General features: G+C 42.4%; 1 protein-coding gene across 3 annotated transcripts in view; it reads left to right on the top strand.

Annotated features, from left to right (window-relative positions):
• Positions 1-23,680, top strand: part of LOC126161561 (serine/threonine-protein phosphatase 2B catalytic subunit 2-like) — an 802,502-nt gene that overhangs the window by 300,598 nt on the left and 478,224 nt on the right. For all 3 annotated transcript variants that reach the window (XM_049917500.1, XM_049917499.1, XM_049917498.1), the window contains exon 2: positions 8,937-9,140. In XM_049917500.1, the coding sequence (XP_049773457.1) occupies positions 8,937-9,140 (204 nt within the window). The remainder of the gene's footprint in view (positions 1-8,936; positions 9,141-23,680) is intronic.

Here is a 23,680-nt window from a genome sequence, read left to right as displayed (position 1 = left end):
AATAAGTGTTAATCAACACCAGTTAGATTCCAAGTTCCCTTTTGCGGTACTACAGTCAATAGAATTTTACGTCTGTCTGAGAACACTCGGCAATTTCTTCATATTCTACAACTCTTAGGCTCCGTCAGACTGTGTTAAAGCTTGAGCGCTACTTTCGTTGAAAAAAAAAAATACATGAGATGGTTTCTCATTTTCTCGTTAGGAATTTCCGTTGTCCATCGTAAGGCTAATTCATTACAACAGGTACTATGGAGAGCGAGAGTAGACTAAAATGGACACAGAAAATGCTTAGTGGTATCGGCTTCTGGCAGGTTTTCTTATACGTTACAACCGAGAGAGGTCTTCAGACAATGAAACATCACCAACTTCACCTCAAATTTTAAGGAGAATAAAGCACACTTCCAAGGTATCATCCCCGGCGATTTATCCCACGCGAAAATAGTACGCAGCTACGACCTTCTGAATGTAAAGTCAAGTAGAAGTGCCGAGTTGTTAAACATGTGGACAGAATCCTTGTATAGGCGGAAGCCGAAAACATCCAGCGGTTGATAGTATCTTAAGCCATCTGGTGGTACCGGCAATACAGAAAATAGTGTGTCTTCGATTCGTTCCTTTAATAATTTAAAGTTCGTCTTTACAGATTCTTTGCACTTTTCCACAGGGAACTCGTTTCATATACTCCTCCGTCACGACAGGGGCTAAGTGGTACCAGACGGTAATACATCTTCGCATCAAGCTTGACGATTACTTACTTCCTCGTTTATGTAAGGAGTGTTCAAATGAAAATGTACGCAACGTCGTAACAATCGAACCATTTGAAATTTGCATATGCCGCTTTGGGATAACGTAGTGAGACATATAGGGACGCGAAGCATCTGTCACCACCTGCCCCTAAGAAATTCAAAGCTGTGCCCTCAGCAGTCAAGGTGATCCTCACCGTCTTTGTCGACGTTCGAGGTCCGATGCCCATCGAATTACTCGAGCACGATAAAGCCATTGTCAGTGACGTGTGCTGAGAGACTCTCCGTAACGTTCGCAAGTCCACCAAGAGCGAACGGCGTGCACTGCTCACAGGTGGACTGATTGTGTTCCACGATATCGCATGTCCACACGTCTCCAGGGCCACACACAGTGCAATTGGCCAAGTTAAAGTGGAGGCAGTTTAAGCACTCTCTCTACAGCCCCAGCATGTCGCCCTGTGACTTCCATGTGTTTGGTCCCCGGAAGAAACGTCTCAAATGCAAGCGCTTCAGTTCGGAAGATGAACTGAAGGACACAGTGGAGGACTTGATCGCGTCACAGCCACAAGAATCAGGGAACAGGAAATTCCTCGGCTCGTGAAAAAGTGGATAGTTGTGTTCAGACCTTCGGTTATTACTTTTGAATAAGGGCTTCAGTTATACCCGTAGTATTGTTTCGTACCTTTTCTTTTGAACAAACTCACACATTCGTATCCCGTTGTACCAATAAATCAGTTCGACGAATGTGATGGGTGAAAAGGCAGCATCATTATCATCATCGTCACCCTCACATAATGAAGCATCGTATGTCAGTACATTATTTTTCTCTGTATCTAGCAGGTCTTCATTCGTGAAGTTGTCTATGATAGATACAACGAAACAAAGATATAAATAATAGTACAAAGGAAGCGCCGTACGCTTTCGTTTGCCTTCTATAGTCAGTTGAAAAGCGCATACGAGTATGGTGAAACTTACCAGTCACTACTTTCAAGAGCTCTCTTCTTTGACGCTTAAACCTTGTAATTTGCCCTCTCATTCTGTACCGCTCCTACAGGTGCAGCAGCACCTTGTTGTCAGCACCTTGTTGGTTCACAGGCATTATGAACATAAAACCTCTTACTCACTGCACTGTTCAGTAATTCGCGTTATGCGGCTACAGTCAGGCGGAGTGAATGACAAATAACCATTGCGCGCCAAGTTGCAAATATGTGTATTCAGAAAGGTTATCGTGCAAGTGTGCTTTCTGTTCGTTAAAATGAGAGGTCAAATTTGTAATGTTTCCTTGTAAGGAGCGTTGCGACGCCTGGTACCAAAATTGGCCTGTACGCGAGGCCGTAGAAAGCTGTATGTGATCGTAAGAACACAAAACTCCTGTTAGATGCCCCATAAATTGTTTCCTCTAGCACCACTATCTCCCACAATGTTAATCTTTATTTCAACACGTCATTACGAAGAAAATATACATTAACTTCAGCACTCCAGAATATCATTTTGAAAGCCAACCAAGTATGGATCTATTCGGGTATTGCGTATTTGCTAAGTATTACCGTTTATGAAGGGAGTAAGTTGGGTTCCAAACGAACGGTTAGTCAGATATCGGCGCTTAGTGCTAGAAGAATGTTCTCTACGAACAGAGCTGGCCGGGGTGGCCGAGCGGTTCTAGGCGCTACAGTCTGGAACCGCGCCACCGCTACGGTCGCAGGTTCGAATCCTGCCGCGGGCATGAATGTGTGTGATGTCCTTAGGTTAGTTAGGTTTAAGTAGTTCTGAGTTCTAGGGGACTGATGACCTCAGAAGTTGTCCCACAGTCCTCAGAGCCCTTTGAACCATTTTCTTCGAACAGAGACACAAGGCTGGAGAGACAAACGGATAAACGGTTTCCGATTCTCAGTCCGTTCATCATGGTATAACTTTCCTACTCTTATCGGTGGTTACATCTAGTGAATGGTTTGCGTGGATCGGCTCAGTCTTCTCAACGAGTGTTCTTTTGTAATGTCGTTTGGTTGGAAAATTCGTAGTCCACTTTTTTTCCAGGTGGTAGTTACTGAATCCGTCTTGTTCCAGAATTAATGAACTATCAGAAGTTCACAGGACGCGGATAGTTTTGATGTTTCGCTGTGAGTTTGAAAAAGATTTCGGTTCGTTTGTTTTGCATGGCCATCTTCAACAGCAGCTGCTACGACAAAATATTGTTTTGCTCTTCTCCATCCTAAACATACCGCAAATTTAAAAAAAAATCAATACTTCAGTTTTGATGTATTTGTAGAGTAGACTAGTAAATGATACCAAGTTTCAGAATCCAACCGTTACTGACCACGGAAGAAAAAATCATTTATCGTGAAAAAGAGGCAAGGGGCACAATCACCACTAGTGATGCTTATACAATAAAGCGAAACGATGTGGTGAAAGAATTCTCTACTAATCTGTGCACTTACGGACGGAAAAAGCAAACAAAGACTTCAGTTATTATCAGATCTCTGGCATACATCGCAGCTCAAGAGATATATTGTAAATTATAGTTTTTACTTAAAGCTCTTTTTGTTTTAAAATCAATTTTACCAGTTCATAGAATGGCATACATCTTACGCACTTAGTTTGTACTTGTTTAGGGGGGGACAGTGATATCTCATTTTGTGTGGTGGATGCGTAAAGAAAACATATCATTCTAACTGAATAGAATCATTTCAGTTCGTGTTGGCATTTGCTTGACTGTTAATGATTTTAATATCCCTTCTCCCGGTTAGTGAGTTACAAGTTTCGAAATAACAAATCGACAATTTCAAATTTTTTGTTGAAAAAATGGCTAAATTCTGCTAAGGCAGTTACCAGATCATTCTCAGAGCGTTTTCTAGGGAATTTACGAATATACTCTCGAAACTTTTGTTTCACAATAAGTTTCTTGATACTGTTCATATAGGCATTTGAACTACCTGATGCTCATCGTTTGTCTACTCATCGATTAGGAACACGTAGTTCGAAAAGCATCATCAGTAATGTCCTTGAATTTGGGCCAGAGTTTCTTTCGAGGTACAAAATGCGATCTGAAGAATAACAGTACAGCTGAAAATATGTCAAACGTGTGTTCTTTATCACTGTTCAGCTCTTAGACCAAACAAGATTCACTGCATTCGAAGAGCGGCCGCACAGTCGTCGATGTAATTTATTCTGGCGATCAGAAGGAAACAAAATGAACTAAACTTGAAAGTTTGTTTAAAATGAAAAGTTAGCTCAGTTGTTCATCACCCGCATACTTGTATGTTCAGTTGATCTCATTCTGCACTACAAATTCAAATACATTTCAGAGACAGTGTCGGTCCTTTGTTTACACACGTTGTGTGTTCGATACTCCAGTTTGTATGACTAAAATTACGTAGAAACTAGTTGCATGTGCACGCGGACATTAGAGTAGATGGATTCGTGCCATTATGTCTTGGTTTCCATTGTAGACAGCAGAATGACAATAATTTGACTGCATGACTTCGCGGTACGTACACTTCGGTACATCAGTACATGTAGAAGAAATCTGTCTCTAGTGGTAAAGCAAAATGTAGCTAAAGATTAGTGTCGCTTATACTTCTGTCTCTATGATGCCGGAGAGAGGAAGAATATTTACACTTGCTTGATTCGACGGAATGCAATGGCGAGGATATAACGTACTGCCCTAACTTTAAGCATTGTACGTAAGACTCAAAAGAAAGCAGTTTATTTAGCACTACCAGTTTTCCGAAATTTTAAAAAATTTAAAAAATGGTTCAAATGGCTCTGAGCATTATGGGACTTAACATCGGAGGTCATCAGTTCCCTAGTACTTAGAACTACTTAAACCTAACTAACCTAATAACATCACACACATCCATGCTCGAGGCAGGATTCGAACCTGCGACCGTAGCAGTCGCGCCGTTCCAGACTGAAGCGCCTAGAGCCGCTCGGCCACAACGGCCGGCTCCCGAAATTTTAGTCTACAGTTGTAAGTTACGTGAAAACAGAAAGAATATCAAGGAAGCAATAATTTTCTGGAAATTATTCGAATTTCCTATTTTTGTGACTGTCCAGGAATTCGGCTTAATATCGTATGTGGTAAGTGATGACGTGGTCTGGACTGTACGTTTGCCTAGCACTTCCAGTCTTAGCGAACACAGCAACGCGCAAACGTCGGGAGAACTTGGGGCGGAGTAACTTGGGGGTACAACTTGGAGTCTAGTTATAAACTGTAACTAACTAAGGCAGCCCCTGTAAACCAGCAGCTTTTAGTATTACGGGAGAAGGTTTTCCCTATTTAGGGTGTACATGGCAGCGGAACAACGGCAGGCAGATACATATTGAATAGCAGGAGCGAATGTTTACATTAACATGAACTTAATATAAACGGACACAGGCGTGCGTGTCACTCCGGCAGTAGTGTTTTCCGTCCACTGGCTGTTAAAAAGTGGCGCAATTCTTAGGTGGGATGACCACAGGCAGCAGCGTTATCTGTTTGTCCCTTCCGCTTCCCGTTTATGTGGTTAGCTGAAACTGCCTTGTTTTTAATTCTGACCTAGTCTGGCTTGGAAAGTAAGGCATTTCCAGCGATGAAGTTTGTTGGCCTCAAAATAACCAAAGAATAGATCTGAGCAATCTTCAACCCTCTTTCTACATTGGTTATAAGCAGTCTGTGCCACCCAGCTGATGGTAGCTTTGTAATTTATTAGACGGCTGTGTGTGCTGCACCCCACGTGGCACGCCCTTCACAAGTTCACTAAAATTAGTTCCTGTTACCTTGTGCCCTATCATTTAACTTACGTTTTTTCGTCGTGCAGTAAGTTATTGTGCCGTTATGTTGGATGGGCCTCTTCTAACAGTTGAAAGTTTGGTAATTTTAACACAGTTCTAGTACAGTGTACGTAATTCACAGTTCCTTCAGCTTCATACAGTAAATCAGTTTATTAGTTCGCTTTTTAGGTCCAGAATCAAGACTATCCTTTCGACTGTTGCTGCCCAACCCATTTTATCCTCCAATGTTCCAAGATTAAAAAAAAACTGTTTAAAACTCTAGCACAGCTTTACCATTTGCTACTCAGACTCCGTGGATCTGTAACTATAGTTTTTGCGTGGCTTTTGCGCAGAACAGCTTCTTGTTCATATTGCAGTCACCAATGACACGACACTTAATCCTGAAGCGTTCCTTTAACTGCGGCTTCCAAGTCCTTCACAACCGTGGCACACGTGCGAGATTGACGGGCATCTCCGTATTCTCACACAGAGGTGGCGCTGTGGTTAAGGCACTGGATTTAAATTTGGAAGAGAGGGGCGATCAAATACCCGTCTAATCATCGAGACTTAGTTTTCCCGTCGTTTCCCTAACTGGATTAAGGTGATTTCCGGAATGGCTCCTTCCACAAAGTCTGGCTCAAATCTGAAGCAAATCAATAAACGATATTTGGTACAGGCTGCGAGTCCGGTGTGGACAGCAAACCGCGCCGCTCTGCGCAGCAGCGAACAAGTTCCGCGCGGCTGTTCGGACATCATTGCGCTGCCAAGAACACTCTGGTGCATTCGGCGTCGCTCTGCGCCGCGCGTTCGATGTGTCGCGGCTTAATGCATTCTTATTTGTGAAAACTGGTGTATCTCCAGTTTCCACTTACAGTATTCCTAATTACAGTATTCAAAAGACGAAAACACATGAACTGCCTTAGTGTTCGCACTTGTTGTTAAGTTGCAGTATGTATTGACAGAATGTAATATCGAAAGCACTGTAGTGTTCGAGTAGTATTCTGACGCACTAGGCGAACGTGAGTGGTAAGAAAGGTGTCAACCTCGTGCAAATAACCATCTTGTCCGGAAATTAAGAGCAAGGTGGGGACCTCGCCCGAAAAACAGCTAAGGAAACTTACCAAAAAAAAGTCTGTTTTCTGGGAAGCCGGCCGCGGTGGTCTAGCGGTTCTAGGCGCGCAGTCCGGAACCGCGCGACTGCTACGGTCGCAGGTTCGAATCCTGCCTCGGGTATGGATGTGCGTGATGTCCTTAAGTTAGTTAGGTTTAAGTAGTTCTAAGTTGTAGGGGACTGATGACCACAGATGTTGAGTCCCATAGTGCTCAGAGCCATTTGAACTTTTTTTTTTTAAGTTAAAAATCTGTGAAGAAATATAGCAGTCAACTTGTAATTTATACATTTATAAATAGCTTTATCTACATCTACGCGCATTTCGGGTTTTCATCCTCCTCGATTTACCGGGTGATCAAAAAGTCAGTATAAATTTGAAAACTCAATGAACCACGAAATAATGTAGATAGAGAGGTAAAAATTGACACACATGCTTGGAATAACATCTGGTTTTATTACAACAAAAAAAAACAAAGTTCGCAGAATCTCCGACAGATGGCGCTGGACAGCAAAACGTCAGTGACTGTGGATGACAATCGTGTATAAAAGGAGCTGTAATGAGAGAGAGATTCAGATGCGTCAGCAGTCGCAGCATGTTGACGTTCCCTGAAAAGGCGCCTTTAGTGAAGCAGTATTATCACAATGGGGAACGTGCTAGTTCAGCGTTACGATCTTATCGCCATAGGAAGGGGATTCGAACGGATAAAGGTCCGTTGACAAACGGAGCTGTGGCGAGCATGATTTCGAAGTTCGAAGCCACGGGTTGTATAGACGATAGACCCCGTAGTGGCCGACCGAGTACAAGGCGTAATGATGCTGAGACAGTTGAGGAAGAAATGGAGACTGTACAGGTTCCTCTATGCACGGGGAAGTCAGCGCTCGTGCAGGCGCACGTCGCACCGGCGTTTCATACACTACTGTTTGGTTGGCACTTAGGCGTACCCTCCGATGCTCTCCGTACAAAATCCATCGGCATGAACCTGGCGATTTAGTGAAGCGAAGGGCATTTGCGGTGTGGGCGTTCCAAAAGATGGCGGAAGATGACGATTGGTTGAGTACCGTGTTGTGGACCGACGAAGCTCATTTCACGCTCCGAGGGTCACTCAAAGCCCATAACTGCAGAATTTGGGCTACCGAAAATCCTAGAACTATCGTGGAAACTCCATTGCACGACGAGAAAGTCACGGTATGGGTTGGATTTACCACATCTACCGTTATCGGGCCTTTTTTCTTCAAGGAAATGCATGATTCTGGTTTTGTAACTGCTACTGTGACGGGTGAGAGGTACGCCGATATGTTACAGAATCGCATCATCCCCAGCCTGGCTGATAAACACCTGCTGGAACGTACGGTGTTTATGCAGGATGGCGCTCCACCCCATATTGCTAGACGTGTGAAAGGTCTCTTGCGCGCGTCGTTTGGTGACGATCGTGTGCTCAGCCGCCACTTTCGTCATGCTTGGCCTCGCAGGTCCCCAGACTTCAGTCCGTGCGATAATTGGCTTTGGGGTTACCTGAAGTCGCAAGTGTATCGTGATCGACCGACATATCTAGGGATGCTGAAAGACAATATCCGACGCCAATGCCTCAGCACAACTCCGGACATGCTTTACAGTGCTGTTCACAACATTATTCCTCGACTACAGCTATTGTTGAGGAATGATGGTGGACATATTGAGCATTTCCTGTAAAGAACATCATTTTTGCTTCGTGTTACATTGTTATGCTAATTACTGGTATTCTGATCAGATGATGCGCCATCTGTCGGACGTATTTTGAACTTTTGTATTTTTTTGTTTCTAATAAAACCCCCTGTCATTCCAAGCATGTCTGTCAATTTGTACCTCTCTATCTACATTATTCCATGATTTGTTCAGTTTTCAAATTTATACTGACTTTTTGATCACCCGGTATATCTTCATCAGTACCGCATTTTTTTTATCTATTTTGAACGCTGCAGCTGCCTTCTATTCTGTATTCTCATTCTGTTGCAGTATAAAAGGCAGCCGTTAACGACCAAAATCAATCGATACAAACTTAGCGTTCGTTGATGTATTACGCCAATTCAAGATGGGTGAAAACCCGCAACACTCTTGTCATGTATAAAATTAAATGGTTGTGTTTTGTTTTGTTTTTCAAGTAATTTAACCCATAGTTAAGGAACTCGGCCACCATTAAAATGGATAAATGATTGTTATGAGGTAATATATCATCATTTGGTGTTAAACTAAGTTGCAGAAGGCCCAGGACACTTCGTCTTTGAGAGACGCGGTGCTGAGCGGGTCGCGCGCTCTGTCAGTGCCAGAAGTGACGGGATGTTGGCTGGTGGTGTTTAAGGTGTGCCGTTCCCGCCCAGCCGCAAGCTGACAACGGCGGAGGTGTTCGACACGAGGACGGGCAAGCCGCGGCCCGACGTTCTGAAGCAGCACTTCATCCTCGAGGGCCGGATAGACGAGGCGGCCGCGCTACGCATCATCAACGATGGCGCCACGCTACTGCGCTCCGAGAAGACCATGATCGACATCGAGGCGCCCGTCACAGGTCAGTCTCTTCACGTCACCACACTCCATTTCCTCTGCCACTCGCGTCAGCCGGGAGTGCACGTATCGTTACGTTTCAAAGTCATTGTTGCACCTTAAAAAATCTGAGTACCAGATGAAAAGAAACACGTTTTTAGGCAGAGCAAGACGATTTTTAAGCAGAGAAAGACGAGTGGGAGTAATTGTTTTCAAAATACTCCGGTACCGTGTAAACTTGCCGATATACCCACATTATCATCTCTTTTCTCGAAACGGTTCAATTCTGTGTATATAGGAAAAGTTCAGATTATGTGGAAGTAAATACGAGGGAATGAAATCCGTTAATAGTCTTCGATCTAGATATATAAACCCAGAGTATCTTTACTATACCAAGATGGTTTGATGTTCGTTTATCTTAATTGTGAACTGTCGGGTATTCAGTAGAGTTGTTGACTCCATTGTTCTGCACGAAGCTTCGACGGCACGTATAGAGATTTCTGAATTAGGTACCGCTAGCTGTGTGGATACCAATGAGGTTGTGAAGTACTGTTGTTGTCGCGGCGGTTCTGAGTGCGACTCAAGGCGCCCACTACGCCTTTAGATGCTTATTTATTTTGTCAATAAAACCGCATATATCGCTAAATAAAACTTCTGTGTTCGTAACAACGTTTCGCCTAATGTCATCACAAGATACCAATCGTCCCGATTATTTATTTATTTAACCTGGTGTGATAAGGGGCCTCAGACTTCCTCTTACATCGGAGCAGAGTTTCGCCCATAAACTACATTTTTTACATCATAGTTACCTAAGTGCCAACACTTCTAATGTGAAAGTAGTATTAAAATGATTTGAGTGTATGTAGTGACAGTGTAATACTATGACTTATAAGGTTTCTACTGTCAGCACTTTTTCTTTTCCTGCTGCTGCTGCTGCTGCTGCTGGTGTTACTGCCAGTAATAATAATAATAATAATAATAATAATACAGATTAAGCGTGGAATATACCAAGGAGACTCATTAAGCCCTTTCTGGTTCTGTCTTGCTCTGAACCCACTATCCAACATGCTAAATAATACAAATTATGGATACAATATTACTGGAACATACCCACACAAAATCACACATTTGCTATACATGGATGATCTAAAACTACTGGCAGCAACAAATCAACAACTCAACCAATTACTGAAGATAACAGAAGTATTCACCAATGATATAAATATGGCTTTTGGAACAGACAAATGTAACAAAATAGCATAGTCAAGGGAAAACACACTAAACAAGAAGATTATATATTGGATAACCACAGCGACTGCATAGAAGCGATGGAAAAAACAGATGCCTATAAATATCTAGGATACAGACAAAAAATAGGAATAGATAATACAAATATTAAAGAAGAACTAAAAGGAAAATATAGACAAAGACTGACAAAAATACTGAAATGGAGTAACACATATGTAGAAGCACTCAATGCACTTACACGATCACAATGCCACAAATATAGAGTACATCACATACATTGAGCATCAGAAAAATTCACATTAAGCAGAAAGGAAGGAGGAAGGGGATTTATCGACATAAAAAACCTACATTATGGACAGGTAGACAATTTAAGAAAATTCTTTCTAGAACGAGCAGAAACTAGCAAAATACACAAAGCAATCACTCATATAAATACATCGGCTACACCAATGCAATTTCATAACCACTTCTACAACCCTTTAGATCACATAACATCAACAGATACGAAGAAAGTAAATTGGAAAAAGAAAACACTACATGGCAAGCACCCGTATCATCTAACACAGCCACACATCGATCAAGACGCATCCAACACATGGCTAAGAAAAGGCAGTATATACAGTGAGACGGAAGGATTCATGGTTGCAATACAGGATCAGACAATAAACACCAGATATTACAGCAAGCATATTATTAAAGAGCCCAATACCACAACAGATAAATGCAGACTTTGCAAACAACAAATAGAAACAGTAGATCACATCACAAGCAGATGTACAATACTAGCAAATACAGAATACCCCTGAAGACATGACAATGTAGCAAAAATAATACATCAACAGCTTGCCTTACAACATAAACTTATAAAACAACACGTTCCCACATACAAGTATGCACCACAAAATGTCCTGGAGAATGATGAATACAAATTATACTGGAACAGAAGTATTATAACAGATAAAACAACACCACATAACAAACCTGACATCATACTCACCAATAAAAAGAAGAAATTAACACATCTAATCGAAATATCCATACCCAATACAACAAATATACAAAAGAAAACTGGAGAAAAAATTGAAAAATACATCCAACTGGCTGAGGAAGTCAAGGACATGTGACATCAGGATAAAGTTGACATTATACCAATTATACTATCAACTACAGGAGTCATACCACACAATATCCACCAGTACATCAATGCAATACAGCTACATCCAAACTTATATATACAACTACAGAAATCCGTAATTATTGATACATGTTCAATTACCTGAAAGTTCCTAAATGCAATATAACATATACCGTACAGTTACAAGGAAGCCACGCTTGATAAAGGTCCACGTCACTTTCCATTTTTGACCAGACATAACGTCTGAGAAAAGAAAGAGATGATGATGATGATGATGATGATGACTGCACTAGCTGAGAATGCTGGGAAATGAGGTCGATCTCGTTGGGAAGAAGGATGTCCAAGGGCAACGAGTGGAACAGGGACAAGGGTAATCCTTACTTTTTCTTTACTAGATATGTCATTACGTGTCTTCTGAAGCTAGAGATGTTATTCAGTTCTCTGATATAAAACCTAGGTTATTGAAGGGTTGAATTCCTGCTCTTAATAAGGACTTCGAGCAAGTTGCTAAATGATGGAGATTGTGCTCTGATGGGAACCGGTGTCTCTGCCGCCTTGTTCAGACAAGAGGACTGTGTTAAAGGAGAGAGATGAGGCACAGTGTACATTGATAAGACAGAGGATATCTGAAATATCTGCATTTGTCTGCATGCAGAGGATAGCTCTGAATGTGATGGTGAGATATGTTCAAAAAGTCGAACACCACAGATCTAACGAACACAGGCCTTCATAACCAGTTCCAGGCGCTGTGAACTTTTCTGAGAAAGGCATCGGAGGTTAATATCATTGTAATCAATAATCAGTAATTGGAAGTATATGTGTTAAAGTTTTTTGTTAGGACAAGAGAGAAGAGCTTTTCATATTTTTGTAGGGCTTGGAGATACGCTGATGCCTTCTTTCACATTACAGTTACTTCCTCACTTCAATTTAGATTTTCATTTATTACTACTTCCAGATTGTTCGCTGAGGCAGACCAGTTGACATTTGTCACATTTGGGGTTAAAAACGATAGAGATTCCCGGGCTAAGAGCCTAGAATAACCAACCAGTACTGCTTGGATTTTGGATGGGTTGAGCTTCAATCCTATATCCTGCGCCCATTTTTGGTTGTGCTCACAGGTCGGTGTTAAGATTCTCGATAAGCTTTCTTCAGTTTTATTGGTTTTGCACTTAGATGCAACTGGAAATCATCAGCATACATAGGGTATTTGCAGTGGGACGAACGTGATGATACATCATAGGCATACATTGAAAAGAATATAGGATCTAATGCCGAACCCTGAGGGACGTCTGATACTACCTACCACCATTGTGACTTTGTGCTTTAGGACACGACGCATTGGTGTCTTCACATCAGCCAAGAGCGAAAACATTGCAGTGTACTTGGGGAGAAATTTAAGCTGCTAAGTTCTACAGAGTTTCGAAGTTGACGATGTCAAAGGCATTCCTGAACTCAAAGAAGCACATTATAGTCGCCTCTTGTGCATCCTTTCCAAGCTGCAGGTCACTTGTTACCTTTATTAAGGCTGGTGACGCGCTGCGATGTTGACGGGAACGTGATTCGTATTCGTGCAGTAGATTGTTTGTAGTTAAATAATTTGTTAGCTGGTCGTGTACTATATTTTCTGAGGGCTTGGACAGTGCAGGACAAATACAAATAGGTCGGTAATCAGAGGGTGCTGCGACCACTTCCTTTATAGGTAGTGGCTTAACTAGTCTGTGTTTCCAGGCCTCAGGTAAAGCACTGGTTGTTAAGAGTGCTTGAAGATAGGTTATAGTGGGCAATACTGTGTCAGTAATAAGCATCATTTGGACTGTGATACAATCGTGTCCAATTGATGCTGATTTGATACGCATGACGGCTGGTTTGACTGTTTCGCAACTAACATGCTTTAGATGGAATTTTTCGTGGCTACAGTCATTCACCACCATGAAGTAATCAATGAGTCTCCGTTCCGTTTGCGGTTCTGTTCTGGTTGCAGGAAATGTGAAGTAGTGGTTCAGTTCTTCATCTGGGATAATGGGATCAATTGAAGCTATTTCTTTGCAGATCTAAGACGACGCAGGTTTTTCCATAGGACAGCAGATCTGTTTGAGTTGTTGGTTAATGTATGGGCATGCTTGATGTACTTGTCACGGCTTGACTGACCCTGTTCTGCCTCTGCTTGGAAGCAATATGATTTTCAGGCATGGGGCGCAGTTCGTATGCCTGATGTGCAGCGTCTCTAAGAGTCATGAACTGCTTTAGTTCTTCATTTAGCCAAGGTACAGGTTTCCTTCATACTCTTCCCGTCGTTAGGGGAGTGTATATTTTCACATAGTTGGAGTAAGTTTGTTAGTAAATCCATGAAGTTTTATCCAAGAAGGTAGTATAAGCCGGCCTCCAAACTGTTTCTTGCGCCTCAGTTTTGAAAGTTCAGATAAATTAATGCTTTTGAAGTCTTGGTATGTAGTCAGCTGTGGTTTCTTTCTAGACATTCTAGCAAGTACTTAATGAAAAACATGTCATTAGATATAGGTTTTAATATTCGCAATGGGCCTTGTTTCGCATTTTCATACATTTTTAGTAACTGATGACAATAGCCGGAATGTTGTTATAAAGAAAGAAATGTTACTTAGAGATCTAGACGGTTGCATTCATAGAATATTCGTGATCGCATTTAACTGAGCGCAGGACCCGGATCCTTGTTTGTGTATTAATCTTTTTTTCGGATTATTAGGCGTACCAACATCTTTATTTCGATAGGCTCCTTAATTATGCTATTCTAGAAGCCTGTCGTTGGCAGCGCACCACTGTTTCAGTCCTATTTCGTTTCATGATTGTGTTGGAGCCGTGGCTATAGCTGGTAGTTTTAGTGGGAAAGGGGGGGGGGGATAGGACCGCGTCTCGCGTCTCTGGTATTTCTTTGCAACTTTCCTCAACAGTTCTGATACTGTGCCGTCACGTAAGACATGCCACATTCATACGGAAAGATATGTATACCTGTCATTCGGAGACCTAGATCGTCTTCGTAATGTTAAAGACGACGTCTTGTATTTGCTGGCGGGAGCGATATACACTGGATGTCATGATTCCGTAGGAATCTTTCGATCTTCCAACCTCTCCCAGAGCCATTGTAAGCCATTGTAACTTCTTACTCCAACGCATAATAACGGAATCACTCGCATACATACCTTTGATTCTGTTATGGTCTCCAGCGCTGAAAAAAAAAAAAGTTGCGTTCTTCGAAGCGTGTTGCAGTCTCACAAGGAGACCACACAGTAATCGGACTACTGTAATTAATTTAATTTTTTATTGTATGTGAAGTTCAGAACGCAAAAGTCAATTCCTCCAAAGCAGTTCGACGCATCGTTCAAAAATTCTCGAGAAATTTGCCTTCGATGTTTTCCGAGCGTGCTTAATATCCCAAAGTAAGTTCAGTTTCTTCGACAGGCGGCGTGACTCTGTGGTAGGATGCTTGCATACCACAGAAGAGCTGTGGGTTCCATTCTCAGGCGTTGCAAATTTCTGAATAAAGTTGCATGTTCTGTGAGAATTTTCGCGAAGCGTAAATACATAAAGACGTAGAAGATCAGTAGGCTCGATAAGTGGTAATCGCTGATTCGAGTCCTATTTCGTTCGTTACTTACCTCTTTTTTTCTTTTTGTCTTTAGAATACCTACGTCATTTAATATAGAATTCATGAAGTACATGCTAATTAACACATAGACACAAACTCTCATTTTTATAAAAAGCTGCGTGTCTTCTAATTTCTAATTACATGCCCTACACGCTAGTTTTCATTGCAAATTTAACATCATAATTACCGGTATTTTTTAAATACTATTAATAAAGATGGTTTAAATTTAATGTTTTCGTCCTTAAGTATTTCACCCTTCACAGAAATGCTTGTGGAACGTGCAGCATTGTTTAAAAACCTACCATGGCCAGGACCCGAGCACATGCTACCCATATGGCAGAGGAGCGTTCTACCACAAAACCACGCAGTCAGTCGAAGAATTGATCTTGCTTTAGGATATTAAAGATACTCGTAAAATTTCAAAGTTGATTGTGTCGAGTATTAATGAGAGTGCATCGAACTGCTACGGAATGTCGATATTTGATTTATGAACTTCATGTAATTTACGTATATTTGCACAAAGATGAATCGTATTATCGATAGTTGCTACAATCTTCACACTACTACTCAGTATTTTTACATTTGGCAAGTAACGTGAAAATCGTATCAGCGCTTGATAACAGGTTACGTCTTTGTGCAGCCCTTATTCATTTGGCTTCGTTCTGTGCAGTTATCGTCGATCAAACAAAATGTGTTTGTAGCAGTATAATGTCTGTAGTCATCCCTCTTCGCTGAACATAAACAGTGTAGTGGAAAAACGTAATGTCAAAAGGAAAAGGAACAGCTAGATTAGATCGTTTCCAGTCTTGCATTCAGTGGACGCCGCCTTTAAGTGGCGCGAATGTTAACTGTGGTAGTATACTGAAAGTTAATGGGCGTCTTCCGCTAAAGCGTTACGTGGAAAAACTAGATTGGGGCAAGTCGCGCTGCATTAGTGATTCAGCTGTCAGCTCGTGATACCATCGATAGCGATGGAAACGCACAATTAACGAATTGCCGTAACATGTAATATTCATTACCCCTCCCTCCCGTCTCAAGTTTCTGTTACTTATTTTTATGTTTGGTGGGGAATAGGCCGTGTAATGACAGTCCAGATTCCATACTTGGCTTCATATTGCTAGAGGTAAGAACTAGAGCAGTAACGGGTAGTTTGTCATCGCTGGAACGTGATTCCCATTACAAACAGCTGTCGTCTGTTTCATGCAAGCAATACAGCTGTGTTCAGAGCCACGGAAAACTTACAAAATGTACTTTGAAACGGATGTATGGTAGAGATGGTCCTTTTTACGTTACGGAACTTTCTCATCACTTACTAATATGGTCTTATCCTGCAGAAAGTTTCTATTGTTAAGTGTTAAGCCGCACCTTGGCTCAAATGTCTCTAAGCACTATGGGGCTTAACATCTGAGGTCATCAGTCCGCTAGACTTAGAACTACTTAAGCCTAACTAACCTAAGGACATCACACACATCCATGGTGCATAGAGTGTCACACTAAAATTAAATTGCGTCTGTAACTGGCTGCGAGAATCAGAATGTGATCGAGCGAATAGAGGGAAAGAATCAGCTGCACTCCTCTATTCAATCCGTATCGTGAATTTTGGGTGTCATTGCAACAAGTACAGCTCCAGCAACAGCTGCGTTAGTCTTATCTTTGCTGAACACTAAAGGTTTTTGTGATTTCCTTATTTATTGTATTGATAATAACGAGTAAATTGTAGAATGTTAATAATGGCAATTCGTAATTGTGCAAGGTGAAGCATATACAGGGTTATTACAAATGATTGAAGCGATTTCACAGCTCTACAATAACTTTATTATTTGAGATATTTTCACAATGCTTTGCACACACATACAAAAACTCAAAGTTTTTTTAGGCGTTCACAAATGTTCGATATGTGCCCCTTTAGTGATTCGGCAGACATCAAGCCGATAATCAAGTTCCTCCCACACTCAGCGCAGCATGTCCCCATCAATGAGTTCGAAAGCATCGTTGATGCGAGCTCGCAGTTCTGGCACGTTTCTTGGTAGAGGAGGTTTAAACACTGAATCTTTCACATAACCCCACAGAAAGAAATCGCATGGGGTTAAGTCGGGAGAGCGTGGAGGCCATGACATGAATTGCTGATCATGATCTCCACCACGACCGATCCATCGGTTTTCCAATCTCCTGTTTAAGAAATGCCGAACATCATGATTGAAGTGCGGTGGAGCACCATCCTGTTGAAAGATGAAGTCGGCGCTGTCGGTCTACAGTTGTGGCATGAGCCAATTTTCCAGCATGTCCAGATACACGTGTCCTGTAACGTGTTTTTCGCAGAAGAAAAAGGGGCCGTAAACTTTAAATCGTGAGATTGCACAAAAGACGTTAACTTTTGGTGAATTGCGAATTTGTTGCACGAATGCATGAGGATTCTCTACCGCCCAGATTCGCACATTGTGTCTGTTCATTTCACCATTAAGAAAAAATGTTGCTTCATCACTGAAAACAAGTTTCGCACTGAACGCATCCTCTTCCATGAGCTGTTGCAACCGCGCTGAAAATTCAAAGCGTTTGACTTTGTCATCGGGAGTCAGGGCTTGTAGCAATTGTAAACGGTAAGGCTTCTGCTTTAGCCTTTTGCGTAAGATTTTCCAAACCGTCGGCTGTGGTACGTTTAGCTCCCTGCTTGCTTTATTCGTCGACTTCCGCGGGCTACGCGTGAAACTTGCCCGCACGCGTTCAACCGTTTCTTCGCTCACTGCGGGCCGACCCGTTGGTTTCCCCGTACAGAGGCATCCAGAAGCTTTAAACTGCGCATACCATCGCCGAATGGAGTTAGCAGTTGGCGGATCTTTGTTGAACTTCGTCCTGAAGTGTCGTTGCACTATTATGACTGACTGATGTGAGTGCATTTCAAGCACGACATACGCTTTCTCGGCTCCTGTCGCCATTTTGTCTCACTGCGCTCTCGAGCGCTCTGGCGGCAGAAACCTGAAGTGCGGCTTCAGCCGAACAAAACTTTGAGTTTTTCTACGTATCTGTAGTGTGTCGTGGCCATATGTCAATGAATGGAGCTACAGTGAATTTATGAAATCGCTTCAATCATTTGTAATAGCCCTGTACGTCTACAGATAGTGTGTGACGATAGAGCAGTGAAACGAGCTCTCACATAATGAGCTTTATTGCCAAAATTAGATCCAATTGTATTCTTTTAATTTCCTCTGCTATTGAGAATACTACAAATAAATGCAATGCTGAATTATTTGCTTTAGTTAGAATTTGTTATTCAGCTGCGTAACATGTGTTGTTTCCTGGTGAACGAATGTTGATCATGACACTGCACTCTACCTGCTCTATTGAAGTTTGTCGCTCGGAGAGGCATTCACCAACTGTGGGAACACCACCCGCAAGATGCTTATGTCTTGGTTGGAGACCCAGTCCGGTGTACAGTACTGCACCTGACGAACATAGCACACACTACGCGAAGAGTAATGAATTAACCATGCCCCTATATTGTTGAATGTGCATCATATACTTTGTGTTGTATACTAAACTGTTTCCTTGAAAACGACGTAAACAATTCAGATGTCCACTCACGATATGGATACATTGGATATAATGGCAAAAACAAAACAAAACAAAATGACTTTTTGAGCTTGGCCACATTGAACCTGGTATCAGTGTGCGTGTGACAGTTAATTACCAAAATACACATGTACAGTAAAGTAGATAAAGTGGAGAATTACCATACCTCAAGAAGGAACCTGAAACACCTCTCTCTGGCCAGGAAGGTGTAGAGGAACAGTGGCTCATGTTTAGAAAAATAGTTGACGGAGGACTGGATGTGTAATACCTAATAGAGCAGTTCGTGATGGGAAGGACCTTCCATGGTATATTGTCGCGGTAAAGAAACGCCTACCTTTACATATTACGTGTGAAACAAAGCATGGGGATATAGTGTCTCTGAATGAAACGCTCTTGGCTGTTCAAAGAACATTGCGTGCAACATTAAACGACTACCGCAGCAAAGTGTTATCGAAGGGTCGCTGACAAAACCCAAAGAAGTTTGCCATAGGTAAACTGCTGTCAGTGAACGCAAAGTTAATATACAGACACATATAAAAGAATATCAGCCGAAATTGAGGGTAGCAAAGCAAATTACACACAACTGCGAGGGTGAGTGATAGAGGCATTAGTGTCAGTGACGTTCAGAAACAAATGAAATCGCTAAGACTGAAAGAGGATAGATGGAATGTGTCACATGCTATACGAAATTAGCAGTTGCGTTAGCCCCTCAGTTAACTGTAATATGGCGTGGATTCCTTGAACAAACAGGTCATACCAGTCTGCAAGAATAGCAAAATTGATTCAAAAAACTATCATCGAATATCATTGACATACATCTGTTGTAGAATCTTACAGGATATTCTAAGCTCAAACGTAATGAAGTATGTCCAATATATTGGCCTCCCCAGTGCCAGTATTGATCGCGCGAAACCCATCTCGAGTTCTCTCACATGACTTTCTGTAAGCCACGAATCAAGCAGTCGGACGGGTGCAGTGTTTCGTGACTTAAAAAAAAATCATTGGATTCAGATTTATTATCGAAAATACAATCATATAGGGTATCAAACGAAATACGACTGGATTAAGGATTTCTTGGTAGGGACGAAGTACGTTAATCTTAGGCGGAGGCTCGTAGACGGATCTAGAAGCAACTTGCAGCATGCTCCAGGGAAGTGTGTTGGCGCGTTTTCTGTCCATATTGTACATTAATGACCTTTCAGACGATGTAAAAGGTAACCTCGTACGTTTTGCAGATTATGCAGTTATGTACAGTTAATTACTATCAGAAAAATACTGCACAATTATCCACTCAAGTTTTGGTAAGATTGAAAACTGTTGCAAATGTTAGCTGCTTGCTTTATATTTTCAGAAGCGTAAAATTATGGACGTTACATAAATGCAAAAACTGCTGTAACTGCAATATCTAGGAGTCGCAGTTGAGGTTAGTCAATTCATACAAATAGCGTAACGTAATAATTTGTATGAATATGAAACGGAATGACCAGTTGCGCCCAATAGCAAATGGCAGACTTCGGTTCTCTTGTAAGGTACTGGGAAAATGCAGCGTACAAAGCGGACTTAACTACAAAACGCTTTACAATTGCAAAACGCTGTACGATTGCAAAACTCTTTCCGATTGCAAAGCTCTTTACGATTGCAAAACGCTTTAAGACCCATCCCAGAATATTTTGAAGTGTAATGGCTCAAACTGGACAAACGGAGGTTATTCAGCGTATACAGTTACGGAGCAGTATGGTCATAGGTCTATTTGACCCAAGGAAGAGTGCCAAAGACATTTTGAAAAAACCTGAGCTCTCAGCTTCTTGAAGATAATTCAAGGAAGCCTATTACCAAAATTTCGGGAATCATCATTTAAGTCAGGACCGTGAAGACAAGAAGAGACTAATTATGAGGCAGCCCGCTCGGCTAGCCCAGCAGGCTAACGTGCTGCTTCCCGGTCCCCGGCACATCAGTGTCGAGGTCCGATATGCCGACCAGCCTGTGGAAGGGTTTTTTTGTTTTTAGGGCGGTTTTCCATCTGCCTCGGCGAATGTGGGCTGGTTCCCCTTATTCCGCCTCAGTTACACTATGTTGGCTACTGCTGTGCAAACACTGTCTCCCCGTACGCGTCCACAATAATGACTCTACCACACGGACATTGGGGGCTAACTCGACTGGTAAGAGACGTTCCGGCGGGGGGGAGGGGGGTCCAGTGGGGGCCGAGCCGCACACTAACCCTGGGTTCGGTGTGGGGCGGGTGGACTGCTGTGGACGGTTGAGGGGGCTATGAACCACTGAGGGCTACGGCAGGATGAAGCCTCTCCGTCGTTTCTAGGTCCCCGGTTCAATACAATGATACAATACAGTTATGAGGCGCATATGGGTATTTATGCAGAAATTTTTGCCGCACTTCATATGTGTAATGGAGTGGAAAGAGACCCTGTATGTGGTGTAGTTGGAAGTATACTCGTACTCCGCTGTGGGGTTCTCAGTGATCTACGGAGTGTGTGTCTAAATATGAGACGAACTCAAAATCACTTCGCTCCATTGATTGGGCATGTAGTTCATGATAGGAGTGTCTACTACTGTTCATGTTTACGTATCGCTTTTGAAGGTAGCACCACCAGCTTCGGTGCCTAAGAAATTTCTCGTTATGGAACATAATCAATTGACACACGCGGACCTATCGCGCATCGCTCATGAATGTCTCGTAAGACCTGAAATATTTATCTGTAGCCCTTGGTTCCCATAATTCTCAGTTAACAATCCTTCAACGCCTGTAATGTACACCTCGTACACTGACAGGCGGAAAAAAATAGCAACAGCAAGGAGGAGCCCAGCGACATCAACGAAAGGTAGTAGGTGTGTTTCTGCATCTGATAGATAATATCTATTCACATTTCACTCCAGTCGCACAAGAGTGGAGTCACTGGGAGGATGCAAATCACGTTTGCTGTAAATACACGCAATAACAGTCGTGGGTGTTTGTTACCTGTGAGATTCGACGTGGTTAATTGATGATAATGGAGAATGCGTTTAAGGGAACAAAAAAAAAGCCATATCAACACCTCACTGAGCTTGAACGAAGTCGCGTAATACGACTACGAGAAGGTGGATGTTTCTTCTGTGATGTGGCGGAAAGCTTTGGCAGGAATGTAACCACTGAACATTATTCCTGGCAGCGGAGGTCTCGAGAAGTGCGGTTGCAAGAAGTCCGGGCTCCGGATGGCCACATGGCACTACAGAGATGAAAGATCATGTTTGGTGTAGGGCTCTGGTATATCGTATTGCATCTGCATCAGCAGTGAGCAGCAGTTGGCACCACAGTGACACGATGAACTGTTGCAAATCACTCACTTCAGGAATGGTTCAGAAACAGACGCACTGTAGCATGCGTTCCACTGACCCCAAAAAACCGCCATTGGAGATTACAGTGGTGTCAGACGAGAGGTCATCGGAAGGTAGGTTGGAGGTCTGTTGTTTTTTGTGATAAAGCTGGTTCTGCCTCGCTGCCACTGATGGCCGTGTGATGATTAGGAGGCCAGATGAGGACTGTATCCAAGCTGTTTGCGCGCTTGACGCACAGTACCTACACCTTGAACTGTGGTCTGGTGGAGCGATTTCGAATGACAGCAGGAGCACTTTTGTAGTCATTCCATGCACCCTGACGGCAAAATTGTACGTCAATCAAGTGATTCGAACTGTTGTGCTGCCATTCATGAACAGCGTTTTAGGAGGTGCTCTCAAACAGGTTAACGGTCGCCCACATAGTGCTGTTGTAACCCAACATCCCCTATAAGGTGTCGACATGTTGCCTTGGCCTGCTCGACCACGAGTTCCATCCCCAATCGGACGACATCATCAGAAGACAATTCCAGCGTCAACTACAACCAGCGTTAACTGTCTCTCTATTGACAGACAAAGTGCAACAAACATCGAACTTCATGCAAAACTGACCTGTACAGATCAATGCATGCACGTTTGCATGCTTTCATTCAATATTGTGTCGGTTACACCTGTTATTAATGTACCAGTGTTTCACATTTGCAATGGTTTATCTCGTGCTTACTTTACCCTTTGATCTTGCAATGTTAATCATTTAAGTATGTTACCTAGACAAAATATATTCCCAAATTTTCATGATTCTATATTAATTACTTTTTGGTGTTGCGATTTTTTTCCATCAGTGTATTATACGCAAAGTGCAAGTGGTACTGGGAGTTGAGGCTCTCAATTTATCTGTTCGCTCCTGGGTGGCCACTTCACATCCTGATTGAGCTGTCCGCCCGTGGGCGAGGACCTCAACTAAATAGCTTAAGAGCTCCCCTCCCTCAGATAACACTGTATACCTATTACAGGGCCGTAAGTGCTACTGCGATGCGGTTAATATTTCCCGTATACAGGGTGTCCATAATGTCCCGCTATGGTTTCAGAAAATCATAATTTCGCAACCATTTGGTAAGGTCTTACGGGACCAAACTGCTGAGGTCATCGGTCCCTAGCACACTACTTAATCTAACTTAAACCAAATTACGCTGTGCGTTTATATCCCATAAATGTTCGCGTTTATATCCCATAAATGTTCGATGGGATTCATATCGGCAATCTGGGTGGCCCAATTATTCCCTCGAATTGTCAAGAATCTTCTGACATGGCGCATTGTCATCCACAAACATTCCATCGTTGCGAACATGAAGTCCATGATTGAATGGCTGCAACATAACCATTTTCAGTCCATCATCGGTTCATTTGGATGAGAGGACACAGTTCTATGTAAACACACTCCACGCAATTATGGAGCCACAACCAGCTTGCACCGAGCTTTGTTGACGACGTGGGTCAGGTAATACGATCACGTTAGTGTTGGCGTACGAGATCTGTACAAAAACTTCCGGAACATTGGTAATTTCGCGTCAGTGGTGTGTTGGAACGAAATGCGGTTGAATACCTGCTCGCGTCTATGCTTAATGTATAATTGCCGGAAGTTTGATTGTTGTCTGTTTATTAGTTATTG

This window comes from Schistocerca cancellata, chromosome 2 (assembly GCF_023864275.1).
Source record: "Schistocerca cancellata isolate TAMUIC-IGC-003103 chromosome 2, iqSchCanc2.1, whole genome shotgun sequence".
NCBI lineage: Eukaryota > Metazoa > Arthropoda > Insecta > Orthoptera > Acrididae > Schistocerca > Schistocerca cancellata.
The sequence above is the reverse complement of the archived record's forward strand: the minus strand, read 5'-3'. Positions and strand labels throughout refer to the sequence as shown.